The sequence below is a fragment of the Leptopilina boulardi genome, unplaced genomic scaffold (genome assembly GCF_019393585.1).
Source record: "Leptopilina boulardi isolate dan_hultmark-lab unplaced genomic scaffold, ZJU_Lbou_2.1 LbouV2_310, whole genome shotgun sequence".
In the NCBI taxonomy this organism is placed as follows: Eukaryota; Metazoa; Arthropoda; class Insecta; order Hymenoptera; family Figitidae; genus Leptopilina; species Leptopilina boulardi.
In genome coordinates, this window is record NW_026137875.1 from 617,366 (window position 1) to 631,356 (window position 13,991).

Sequence of the window (13,991 nt, forward strand, 5' to 3'; positions counted from 1 at the left end):
AGAGCTTTTAAAAATCATTGGGTAGCCATTATTTTCTCAAAAACCCAATAGACAGAATATCTCACTATCAAAAACTTATTTCTCCGAATACTTATGTAACCGAAAATCCACTGATCAGAATACTTAATTCACAAAAACTCCAATAGTCAGAATGTTTAAATTTCCGAATCTCCATTTGCTAAAATATGTAACTTTCAAACACTCTATTTTTCAGAATATTTAATTTTACGAATCTTTATTTGTCACAATAATTAAATTCCCAAATTTTCATTTGTCATAATATCTAACTTTCCGAATTTACATTTGTCAAAATATTGAAATTAACAAATTTCTATCTGTCCGAATATTTAACTTCCGAACTTGAAATTTGTCAGAATATATTTAACATTCCGAATTTCCACTTTACATAATTTATAACTTTCCGAATTTCCATTTGTCATAATATTTAACATACCAAAATTCTGGTTGTCAGAATATCGAAATTACCAAATTTGCATTTGTCCAAATGTTTAACTTCCCGAATCTCCAGTTGGCAGAATATCTAATTTCTCGAATTTTCATTTTTCATAATATTTAACTTTCCAAATTCTAATTGTCAGAATATTGAACTTGCCGAAATTCTAGTTGTCAAAATATTTAACTTTCCAAATTTGCAGTTGCCAGAATATTTAACTTCCCGAATCGCTATTTGTCAAAATACTTAACATTCGGAATTTAAATTTATCATAATATCTTACTTCCCAATATTTCAGTTGTCTTAATATTCATCTTCCCAAACTTGTATTTGTCAGTATATTTTACTTCCCGAATATCCATTTGTCCAAATAATAAACTTACCGAATCTCTAGTTATCCGAATATTGAAATTCCCAAATTTGCATTTCTGACTAGTGGAGTTTTTGTTAATTAAGTATTCTGATCAGTGGAATTTCGGTCACATAAGTATTCGGAGAAATAAGTTTTTGACAGTTAGATATATACTCAATTGGGTTTTGGAGAAAATAATGGCGATCCAAATCATTGTGCAATTTAGGTCTTGATCATTTTATCTGAAATTTCTCAAATAATTAAAAATTTTATATATATATATATATATATATGTCAAATTACCAAAGGCATCAAATCCATGAGACATTTCGTGACCAATAACGTAGCCCACTGAACCATAATTTAAGGCACTATTGAAATAAACAGAATAATAAGAATAATAATTGATTTTATAAATAAAATGTTTAAACTAAAAAATTCTTAAATTTCACCATTCTCTACGTAATTATAAATAAAAATACTCACAGTGGAATATTCGCATCAAAGAAAGAAGTTAAAAGCTGCGCAGCTGGAATATCTTTTCAAAAAATTAATATTATTAATAAAAAAAAATTACTTACAGCATAATATATACATATATATATATATATACCCGGACAGCACCGAAACTTCCCTGAACCTTGACTGAACCTCGCTTGACGAGGTTCGGGAACTTGAGTCGCAAAGTCCAAACGAGGTTGAGTTAATGTTTAAATGTCCGCGCATAATAAAGGTCAGTCACAGAGGTTGGCTGAATATTGGATTTGAATTTCTGTTAAATATTAAAATTAAAGATTCTTGGCAATTTTTAATAGTTGTTTAAATTCATTTGCTTTCTTTTTATTTTTCCGTATTTATGCTCCTTCTAAATTTCCAGAATATTTAACGATTACATTTAACAAATCTTGAATTTGTAATTTCCTTAAATATCACCTCACAATATGCCAAGAATCATTAATTTTAATATTTAACAGAAATTCAAATCCAATATTCAGCCAACCTCTGTGTCTGACCTTTATTATGCGCGGACATTTAAACATTAACTCAACCTCGTTTGGACCTCGCGACTTAAGTTCCCGAACCTCGTCAAGCGAGGTTCAGTCAAGGTTCAGGGAAGTTTCGGTGCTGTACGGGTATATATATATATTATATGTGCCATTCCATAAGATTTTTTTATCACTTTTCGGAGTAATCTTTCCAAATTAAATGGAACATTTTTTTAATAATATTTATTAATATAAAGGTAAAAAATAATCACTTTTGAAGTGAAAACAATTGTTTATTTAAAAAATACTACAATAAATAATGAAAGAAGTTCACTCTTTTTCTGCACCACCAAATATATTGTTTTAAAGAACAAAATTTTCCTTATTTTTATAGCTTTCATACCGCACAAGAAAAATGACATGATTCGAAATAGTTAACTCACAATTGATTAAACAATGTTTGTTTAAATTTTTGTATTTTATTTACTGTGAAACGTCTGCTAACGCTGCGCGCGACTTTCGGCAGTTGTCGCTCTCGTTATTGAGCAGAAGCTCATTACACTAGCGTAGTAAAAAACATTTTGATCTTTAAACCAATTTATTTGGTGGTGCAGAAAAAAAATGAACTTTTTTCATTATTTATTGTTGTATTTTTTAAATAAACAATTGTTTTTACTTCAAAAGTGATTATTTTGGACCTTTATATTAATAAATATTATAAAAAAATGTTCCATTTAATTTGGAAAGGTTACTCCGAAAAGTGATAAAAAAAAACTTATGGAATGGCACATATATTAAAAAAGTTTTAAAATAATATATTAATATTTTATAAACTTCTTTTAACTTACTAATAGTATTCGTTGGGGTATAATAGAATGCATTTAATGTTAGTGGTGAAAATATTCTTACTGGTGGAAATTCCCATCTGTAAGAATACATTATTTAAATTATGTTGTACAGTAACATAACCTAATCTAATTACTTGTAATGGAAAAGACAGAAATTAATATTTTATAATATCGTACTTATACTTGTCGAATGGTTTTCTAAAATTTGTTGCACTATTGCTTTTAACATATTTGAAATAATGAATTGCATTATCAAAATAATCTGGTCCAATTTTAAGCTGCAAAAGAAACGATTGTTTAATAATTTTTTTTTAAATAATTAACAATTATAAATATACAATCATCAACTTTTCTTAGAGGCTGTTTTATAATCACACAGAGGTTAAAGTAGGAAATAGATAAAAGAATCGGAATAAATTCGAGTCTATGCAGAACAAATGAGAAAGATTATCGTCCAATCATTAATTTCAATTTCGAAATTTATCTATTTCCTATTTTACTCTTGGCGATGAAAACCTTAATATGTGACGCGCTCTGAAGCAGAAAAATATACGTTATGTTTTCAAATTTTTAAGTAAAAACAAATAGAAAATCAGCTCTCAATACAAACTATTGATGTTTAAGTCTTTATAACATTCAAAATATTTAATATAAATAAAAAGGAACTTTTAATTAAGGTAAAACTATATCGTAAACACAACCCTGGTAGAGCAATTTCTACACGGGCAATTTTACCATGTGAGTAGTATACTCATATGGTAAATTTATCACATGAACACTACACACTTGATAAAATTGTCGGTGAATCTGTCACACTTTGCTTTTATTTCTTTTTAAAATATTATATATTTCTTATTCCAAATTGGCTTTTTTCAACTTCGAAACATTTATTATATAAATTTATTTATAATGCAAACTTAAATAAACAAACGTCAATTCAAATGTTTAAGAGAAAAGAATTCACGGTAAGAAAAAAATAATTCACCGTAACGTTCAAATTCGGTTTTTTCGCCAAACCGAATTCAGCTTAAGTTACCACCAATTCTTTTCGCTTACTCCCAATTATTTTTTTTACTCGGATATACTATAATATTTTTATTTATCAATTAAAAAAAAAGTTCATTGAATTTTTTGATTTGTTAAATTTCTTACCCCGTTATATTTCTCGCTGAAATCAGATGACGAATACCATTTTGGATGACCAATTGTATATTCCATTAACTTGAGTTTGTCCATTGCCAGGGATTTGGTTTCATTATTCATCCAATTGGAGTTTGAAATTTCGGTATTAATTTCTTTTCGTATTTCTTCAGCCATTTCTTTCGCCTATTCCAACAAGAATTTAATATAGAAGTATGACACCTTTTTTCAATAAAAATTATTTGTATTTGGGGAGTTCCATGCCAAACCAATATAGGTGTGCAAAAAGGTGAGCTATATAAAAAGCTAGAAAATTTTCGAGTACTCGAACGTTTTTGAGTACCCGAATATTTCGAGTACACGAGTGACTTCAATCACTCGAGTGAATTCGAGTACTTGTGTAAATTGAATTTGAATATTCGATTGTTTGTTTTAGTAAATTTTGCAAAACAATAAAAATTGAACGTTTAATATGCTCGAATTCATTCGAGTACTTGAATATTTTCGGGAACACGAAAACTTTTAGCTTGAGCTAAAGGGGAAAAAAACAACTGGCGCAGTACTGCGCCAACACTGGCAACACTGACAGACAGTCCTGGCTGGAAGCTGAAATGATAACATGTATCAACGCTGGTGAAGTCCATCCAGCCAGCACTGGCGCAGTGTTGTCTGTCAGTGCTGGCGCAAAGCAATTTTTATTGCCTCGCCTTGGCTTAAAATAGGCAATCAATGGAAAGTGTACTACAGGCTTAATCAGTTGTGAAAAGAAGTTGATTGAATCAGTGTAGATAGGTGTTACTACCTATTTGAAGTTGGGTCGACTTTGGGATCATTATTTGTCGGGTTAGAATTGTGCATTCTTTTGCTCTCTAAATTTGAATCAGCAAAACGTCGCTAATTTGCAGCTATAAGTATGCAGCTGATTCAAACAGCGTATATACACTGATGAAATAGTGTATATCAATGTATATACGCTGCTTGAATCAGCTGCATACTTATAGCTGCCCAATCAGCGATTTTCCGCTGATTAAAATTTAGAGAGTGATGATATCAGTATATAAGTTTCTGTTGTTTACTGATTCAATCTATTATTTTTTACAACTGATTAAGCCTGTAAAATTGCGCCAGTTGTATTTTTTTTCCCTTTGGGTTAGTCAAGAAATTTGGAAAAAATCATGAAGCTCTTTTTTGGAGGGTAAAAAATGGTAAAAAAAATTTGAGCCAAATCAAAAATGTCACAGTCTACGATATGTTGGTTTGTCATGGAACGCCCCATTTATATACTTTATTTTGTTAATAATAAATAAAAAATACAACTTACAGTTTGTATGGTTACATTAGGAACTTGACTTTTCATAAATTCCATAGATATTCCGTTTTTGAGAGGCATATTATTTATACATATTTCCCACCTAACGATTTGAAAATTTCAATTTCAAAAAAGTTGAAAAGCAACATATATTATATAAATTTAATTAAATTATATTAATTTTGACTTTAACCCTAGATATTACACCCAGAAAAATGGTATATTTGTCTCATAGCCGAATAAATATGTATTTATTTTTAAATAGATTTTTATTTTATTTAAATAAAAAAATAATATTTACGCCAAATAATTCTTGCATGCTTCTGCCATCTAACGGCGGCAGGGCGTAATGAACCTATGATTATATTATTTTCCTACTTTTCGTTTTTCAATCGCATTTTTGTATGAATTTGAACAATCTTTCGGATTTAAGAAATTTATAATATAAGGATCCTTGGTATTTTTTCCGATTTTGAAAAAAGTGTTTTAAAATCAATGTTTATCATTTTCACGTTCAGTGATGTTTTTATAGGGCGATAATTAAATGCCAAAGAATTTCATTTCTTAATTCGCACTGGGTTCTTATAGAATTTGTACAGTTTTCTGGACTTTATGAGTTATTAATTTTTACAAGATATATTTAATTAGAAATAAAAATATTAGTAACCTTTCTGATCCAAAGGGAACTCCCTTCACAACACTGAAAATCTCGGGAAGGATTTGACTTGTTGGTTTGTCTAAGTATGCATTGACTCTGCCTATAAATCTGGCATGAATGTAATTGACTGAAACAAAATTATGTTCTATATGTATTTAAGGGTATGTGGGCAAATGACGTTTTATGTGATTTCAAACTTTCTCTGAAATAAAAAATAATTTTGGGTTAAAATTTTGGAGAAATGATTTTGTTTGGTACAAGGAATCACGCCATTCTACTAATTTACTATATCTTAATGCAAAAATAATAAAAATAAAGCAATAAATCGTAAAATAATATGTATATAATAGAAGTTCATTCAGCGGCCACTCGCTCGAATTGGCGCTGTTTACTGGAGCACTGACACACTCAAGCAACGTCTGTGTATGCGTCGCCATCTTTGTTTCCATTTTCCTTTAAAAATGTCACTTTTTAAACTTAATTTTTTAATAATTTAACTAAAAATTATGTATTTTTCGGAGAACAGCGAGATTTCTTGTACCCAAATCTATCATCCCTCAAAATTTTAGACAAAAATATCTTATCATTTTAGAGTTAGATGGATACTACAAAAACACATTTTCCCATACTAGGTCACGTGGAAGGTTCCCACATACCCTTAATTTAAGATTTATTTTAATTAATTGGGTCAAAATGTAAGTGAAATCATCCACTTGAAACGCTTTTATATCTAATTTTCAAATTGATGTTTTTTTATAAAAATTATGAATACATTTTTATCCTCATAAACATTTTTCAAAAATTTTATTTATTTCAGAAATAATTAGAATTAAATTTTTTTCGACATAATGAATAGTTCAATCAATGCGATTGTCATTTAAAGATCCCTTAAGTATTTAACAGCTGAATAATAGCATTTTGATATGTTCTAAACTCTGAGTACCAAATTTTAAAATATTGTGATTCATATAAAAACAAAACTATTTGAAATTAATCAAATAATATTCTTATAGTTTAATTCGAAATCTTTAATTTACAATATTCATATGATCTATCAAAAATCATATAGATAAAATAAAAATCGTACATGAAAAGTGTTTCATGTGATTTGTTTTACTCATTTTGATCCAATTAATGAATAAATTGAATTTTTATTATAATATATTAATACGCACCAATGGTTCTTTCAGGTGTCTGTTCTAAAAGCTGACCTAATTTGTCAAAAAAATATTTATCTATTACATATATTTCTTCTGATTCATCAATAACAACATCAGAATTTTTGAATAAAACTTGAATAAATTCGAGCAAATTTATCTAAAAACAATATATTATATAATTATAAACATCATTAAAAACAACAAAAGAATAGTAAGAAAACACAATGTTTTAATTAAATCTTCAAAATTTAATTTAAGGTAAAATTTTTATAAGAATTAGAACCAAAAATTATAATGCATCTAAATATCTGTATTAATAAAAAGTAAATATATTTTTTACCATTGATTTCGTGTTTCCAGATTGTTTACGATTATAATGTTTTTGAAATTCACTAATCGTTATTTTATTATTTCCCACATCCATTACATCTATTTCATATTCAGGAGTTTTAATCTAATAAGAATTAATTAATATTAAGAGTAATTTAATTTTTAATTCGTTGGGGTCATTTGGGGAAAATGTAAACAAGGGGTAAATGTAAACAGCAGATATTGCAGCTTAATTTACAGATTTAAAATTAAGTTCGACCCCAATATTTTAACCTCAGCTCACCTGCAACAGGTTCTGAGTATTGCCAATTTTTTTTTTCGACAATTGTCAAAGCCATACTCCAATTTGTCGCTTAATGCATGAAAGATTGAAAATCAAAGTTTTACTGTTTCAGTATTTTGTCTCGCATTTGAATAAAAATGAACTACAAATTCAAATTAAAATTTCTAATTATTCCTTATGAATCCATTAACAAAAGCTGACTTTGATTTTTTAATTTCATCTTATTCAGCAACCTTAAAAACTTATTTTCACCAAGTTGAATGAAAATCTATTAAAATTTATTGAAGTTATTCAAGTTTTTACATTACTAGTTTTGTTATGGTAATGATTGCTTATTTTATATGTTGCATATCAATCAATTGGTTCAATTATTTTACATCTACCAAGAATTTTTTTTCAGTTTTTACATCCCTTTACACAGTAGTATACTTGGGATAACTTTTTTCTTAAACCTCTTTAAACTACAGGGGTTTTTACATTTACCCCGAATTTTGTGAAAATTTCAAAATCTCGGGGTAAATGTAAACAGTCAGTTTTAAGCGATTCAAGTTAATCAATATTTTTTTGTACCTCATAAAATGTTTCTAGGGAAGTGAAGTAACAAGTTCATGCAGTAGAAAACCGAAAGTATTGCTTTTTAAAATAAAAAACTTACGTTATTGTCGAAACTAAGCAAATCCGTTTACATTTACCCCAAATGACCCTAAATAATTTGTAATTATGTTTAGATATTAAAACAGAAAAATTTGGTATGAACAACAAAATTTCTGTTGGTGGTACGACCAAAGCAATTTTCTCAGCATTAATAAATATAATATACGAATATTACCTTTTCCAAGGAAGAATGAAATTCAATTAAATTTTCTATGTCATTTATTATTTCTTTTTCGTCCCTTCCTCCTTCGGATCCTGAATATGCAGAAATGAATTTTAATATAGACATAAAAATCTTTTCTTTAGGATTAGCATCATCAACTTTATCCAAATTATTTACTTCAGAATTGTATGAAATAAATTGTTTATGATAATAACTAATTTCTTTGTTAATGAAACTTGCAAATTCGATTCGGATGTCACTGGTTTGATCAATCTACAATTTAATGAAAATTATAAGTGTTATCATGGTAGAATATTTGCTGTATCATAACAAAATAAACATTATTTCTTATGGTTACTGCCCCAATGGGTATAATGACAGTGTTGTGTCATCGTTTACAATATATTGTCATTTTATTTTTCTCATCTATTCGCGTTTTATTTAAAATTATATTTTAAAAAATTAAGTGATTCTTACCATGATAGTTTGAGTTGTGGAATTATGTAAATCAGGTGAAATCTCTATATTAAATAAATCGTATTCGCCAAGAATATTGGCATAATACTGAGCAACATTTTGCCATGTGATTTCTTTTTTTTCCCATACACTTGTATTCATTAGCAATGGCAAACCACCTACTTTTTCAATAATATTCCTTAAAGGTTCCAACCCTCTTTTATTAATGCTATCTGAAATAAATCGAAATTTATATTTTTACATTTTAAATATTTATTACCATTAAACAAGGTAATTATACCATCCCAGGGGCTATTATACCCATCGATAATTTTTAATTTTATATATTTAAATATGCTGTTTAGTGTAAATATTGTTTGATAGTTGTAATTACTAAATTAGTTAATCAATTATTATTTGTAATTATAAGTTTGTTCATAAAAATGTTAATTGTATAAGTTGCCCATTGTTTCAAAACTATTTTTAGTGAAAATCTAAACTGAAAGGATGCATATTTGTATTCAGAACAGATGATTAAAAAAATAACCTAACGCGAAGTAGCGTAAAAATTTTGGAATCTTATTTTCCAAGTGCTTATAAAAATAGTATGTTTTTACTTTTTAGGGGTGAGTTTGGATTTCACAAATTATTTAGACAGTGAAATTAATCATGACAAAATAGATAAATAAAAATTTTAATGTTTATATTCAGAAAATTTGTGCACGCAAAAATGACGTCTATTTTCATAAGTGGACCACTCTGTTGATTTTCATGAGTGGACCACCTAAGTTGTTCACTGTAATTAAACATTTCACGTTTGATTAAAGATAGTATTACAGTTTTCAAGTAGTAAAAAAAAGGGATTATATTATCAAGATGATTTGGAACAGGAAAATGCAGAAAAAAATCGATTTTTTTGATAAACTGTAATACTATACCTTAATACAAATCGTAACTAAAGTTAATTTAAAGCTATTTTTATCATTTTCATTAAAAAGTATTTTAAATAAATAATTATTCAATAAAAATTTAAATTGTATGATATTTAATGAATTTTAAGAAGTTTTAAAATGATTTTTCCAGGGTGGTCCACTCATGACTACATTCCACTATAAATTTCAAAAAAGTAAGTTAGAATCTAAAAAATTAAATTAAAAATAATTACCTTCATCCATACAAGACTTGAACCATTTTTTCTCTAAAGCTAATAGCTTATTATCCTCAGAGCTTGATGGCTTTTGCAAAATTTCTAAAATCAACAATAGGAAGAATAAAAAAAATTATACAGTTCAAGTTATTGGCAATAAAATTATTATTTTTTATATTCTATATAATAATTTATTTACAAGAAAAAGATATTGTGATTATAATAATTATAATCAGGCATAAATTTAATATTAATTGAATTATTTAAAGCACACATATAGATATATATAAAGCATTACCTTTTAAAACAGTATATATTTTTTTGTTAGTTATTGCATTCAAATCCCATTTTAATTTCTTTTCCGGAGTCGGAAAATTAGTCTGCCATGATCCACATAGGTAGGAATAAAAATCGTCACAAGGATTTACTGTATCATTCATTCCTTTTTTAATAAATTCGGCTGTAAAACACAAAATGTTGTTAAAAACATTCAATTATATTCAAATTTTGTATATATAATAAAAATTATAAAATAAAATTAGTGTAAATATTGTTTATGATCCACTGCAAAAAGAAGTAGGGGAGACTGGAGCTGTTTGGCGCACTTGAGTTTATTCAAAAGTGTTAAGTTAAATTAATTTTTCTCTTCATTCAAGTTAAAGTACTTGCACAGAAAAAACTTGGACTCATTTTTGTTGCAACTCATTTTCTTTTGGGTATCGAAATGAGTATGGGACAAACTTCATGTTATTCAAAATGATATTGGCTGGAATTTCAGATTTCTAAGTTGGCATCATAAGCAGAGTAATTTTGTATTTCAATTATTGTTTCTAATATTTCAACAACACCAGAAAGATTATTTTGACCAGTACGAATATTTAGAAGTTTTTAAATAAAAATTATTTATTATTATTTACGTAGATAATAATTAATTTCATAAGTTTTTAAATTTACCGCTATTATTTAAGTTGGCAGTACCGTTCCTGTTGTCAAAACACATGTTTTCATTTTTCTAACCTAAAAACATATTTCCTTTATTATTTTATTACGCGATTACAAGCAATTTTTAATCAAATATATTAAGTCTAGCGTGTTATTTACTTCTTTGTAATTATTATATTTCATGTTTTTGTGCAAAATTATTCGTTATTTCACAATATTTTTCCATTTTTCTTTTTCTCAAAATGAAACTTGCCTGTTTCATTTTGATACTTTTACCTTAGAACTCAAAATGAGACAACCAGTTTCATTTTTGTTGCGAATCAAATTGAGTATAGAATCTATACTCAATTTGAATTCAGGTTTTTTCTGTGTGATGAACTGTATATTTGTACACAATTTCATTAATATTCATTAATTATTCTTGAGTATAGATTAAAATAAATAATTCAGTTTTTGGCTCTTTACATATGTTATTAAGAAACAATATAGTATATTATGTGGCTAGCACGTAAAGTAGTACTTTTTAGGTGAGGATGTAATTTTCAGTACGAGCTGTCGTTAGTGCGACGTAGGTGAGACGAAGGCGAGCTTAGTCGAACCGAAGTCGCACAGACAGCGAGTATTGTAATCATCCGAACCTAAAAATTACTACGTGCGAGCGCTGTTTCAAGAATTCTTGACTCAGGAGAGGGGGGGGGAGTCCCCCTCCTAAATTTTGAGGTTATGTTCGTTTCAAGGCTCTGTAGATAGCCGCAAGTCCCCCCTCCATCCACTCATTTCCCCTACTCTGCCAAAAATGACCTAAATTTTGAGGGTATGTTTGTTCTAAGACACTAATAAAGCAGTAAGTCCTTCCCCCTTCCCTCATCTCTCTCTGTATTTCCCGCCAAAAATGACATAAATTTTAAGGTTATGTAAATTTCAAGACTTTCAATATAGCCGCAAGTGGAGGTGGAGTTCCCGCCAAAAATAACTTGAATTTAAAGGTTATGTTCGTTTCAAGACTTTTTAATAATTTATTGGTTTTTAGGCAATTTCATTGAAATTATTTTTAAAAATAATTTCTTAATGTCGATTTTAATTTATTTAATTATTTATTTATTATTAATTTAATTAATTTATTAATTAAAATTAATTAGTTTTAATTTTAATTTATTATTATTTATTAATTTCAGACGGGTAGTAATTAATAATATTTATTCAGATTTCAATGAATTTGTAATAATAATTCTTTGAAATAGGTGGTTCATTTGGAAAAATAAGATCAATGGAAAATTAAAAAAAATGATTAAAACAGGGGGGTTGGCACGCGAAGCGCGTAGGGGGGCGTAGCCCCTCTAGTATATATATATATATATATATATATATATATATATATATATATATATATATATATATATATATAATATACATATATAATATAATATATATGAAATAGTATATAAAATAAAATAATAAAAATTGATAAATAAAATAAAAGCAAAACAAAAATTATGCAAAAATTAACAACTGCCTTAAAAAGTGCTACTTTATCTGCCCAAAACAGGCACAAAAAATACACTTTTTCATGTCAATGGCGAAAAAATAAATTTTTTGATTTATATTAAAAGTTTTTATAAAAAATTAATAAATATTTCAAAAGTACATTCGGGATTAGGTGGCGTGGTTATCTGACAATTTGGTTAAATATTAATAAAATGATTAAATGAAGTTGATTATATGAAATTTACACATTAATAAGCACCAATAACAATCGTTTTCAAAAAATTTAACCGAATAATGGGTTTTTAAATATTCTATAAGCGTAATTATCAAAAAATACATATATTTTTTGATAATTTTACGATTTCATAGAAAATGCTTTTAATTTAAATGAAAATTTCTAATTTTTAAAATAATTTTATTGTAAAATTACAGTACAAGACTTATTTTGTTAAGTCTTATATTGTTTAAACTTTAAATCATATAATTTAATTAATTTCACTCTTGTGCCAAGCAACCCGGGGTTGCACAGTTTCGAATAAAGTGGTATAGAAATAAAAGTATTAAATATATTGCAACTTTCTTTTTTTTAAATTAAAGATGAAATGTTACCACAAGTTTTCTTTACAATAACTTTTAAAAAAAAGCAAAAATAAATGAGTTACACAACAAAGAGTAAAAAGTGCGCTTGTAACCCCCGTCTCCCCTACTGTAATTGCTAATGTTAACATTTCAAAAAAATTGAATATAAAACTTTAAATAAGAAACTTACCTATATTATAACATTCCTTGGTTTTACAAACAGCAATATCATTCTTAACATTTCTTTCGACTGTAGGTGTTTTGTCTTCAATTATCTTGAATGAATTAACAATGACTAAACTTCCGAAGAAAACACTAAAATGATAAAATATTGCATTTCTCAAATTACTATAAGTAACTAATAAACAATGTTTGTATAAAAAATATTTGTTATTTTTTAATCATTATTAAATTAAATGAAGTTTTAAAAGATTATAATGTCATATTTAAGAAATATAAAATTGTAATAAATTTTATATTTAGAAAATATTTTTTTAAATTTAGGGTTTATATTTTTTTAAGTTGTTATTTACATTCCCAGGATTAATTTTGTGCAGCAGAAAAAATTTAGATAAGCTTTAAACGCATAAAACTGACGTCCCCATTTACCCCAAAATTTAGAAAATTTCACAAAATTCGGGGTAAATGGGGACAGCATAGTTTCTAAGAAAGTTTTAAGAAAAAAGTTTCCTTAAGTATATATTACTGTACTAAGGGATGAATAAACTTGAAAAAAAATTTGTAGTAGATATATAATAGTTGAACAAATTAAAATTTTTTTTTTTATTTTTTTTATTTCAGTATTTTGTCACATTTTATTTATATTTTCCAAGAAAGTTTATAAATATTATAAAATTCATTACTACCTAACAATAAGTACTTTCCAAGTACTTTCACATGATATGTTAGCTTTTTATTTTTATAATATAGAAATATGTGCAATTTTACCTTGAATGTTGAACTTTTCAGGATTTTATCTGATTTTGAACACTTATTATATCTTCGCAGGCGATTAATGAGAAAATCCCATTTTGGTTTTAAAATT

General features: G+C 26.9%; 1 protein-coding gene across 15 annotated transcripts in view; it reads right to left on the minus strand.

Moving 5' to 3' along the window:
- LOC127283719 (neprilysin-4-like) overlaps nucleotides 1-13,991 on the minus strand; it is a 59,023-nt gene that overhangs the window by 43,542 nt on the left and 1,490 nt on the right. For 3 of the 15 annotated variants that reach the window (XM_051308767.1, XM_051308754.1, XM_051308760.1), the window contains exons 2-15: nucleotides 13,137-13,261; nucleotides 10,239-10,400; nucleotides 9,959-10,042; nucleotides 8,815-9,026; nucleotides 8,350-8,610; nucleotides 7,248-7,361; nucleotides 6,923-7,064; nucleotides 5,757-5,874; nucleotides 5,102-5,192; nucleotides 3,793-3,966; nucleotides 2,818-2,918; nucleotides 2,641-2,717; nucleotides 1,293-1,344; nucleotides 1,110-1,177 (exon numbers count right to left, since the gene is read on the minus strand). In XM_051308767.1, the coding sequence (XP_051164724.1) occupies nucleotides 1,110-1,177; nucleotides 1,293-1,344; nucleotides 2,641-2,717; nucleotides 2,818-2,918; nucleotides 3,793-3,966; nucleotides 5,102-5,192; nucleotides 5,757-5,874; nucleotides 6,923-7,064; nucleotides 7,248-7,361; nucleotides 8,350-8,610; nucleotides 8,815-9,026; nucleotides 9,959-10,042; nucleotides 10,239-10,400; nucleotides 13,137-13,261 (1,781 nt within the window). The remainder of the gene's footprint in view (nucleotides 1-1,109; nucleotides 1,178-1,292; nucleotides 1,345-2,640; nucleotides 2,718-2,817; nucleotides 2,919-3,792; nucleotides 3,967-5,101; nucleotides 5,193-5,756; nucleotides 5,875-6,922; nucleotides 7,065-7,247; nucleotides 7,362-8,349; nucleotides 8,611-8,814; nucleotides 9,027-9,958; nucleotides 10,043-10,238; nucleotides 10,401-13,136; nucleotides 13,262-13,991) is intronic. The other 12 variants (XM_051308765.1, XM_051308768.1, XM_051308761.1 and 9 more) reach the window with 12 other exon arrangements.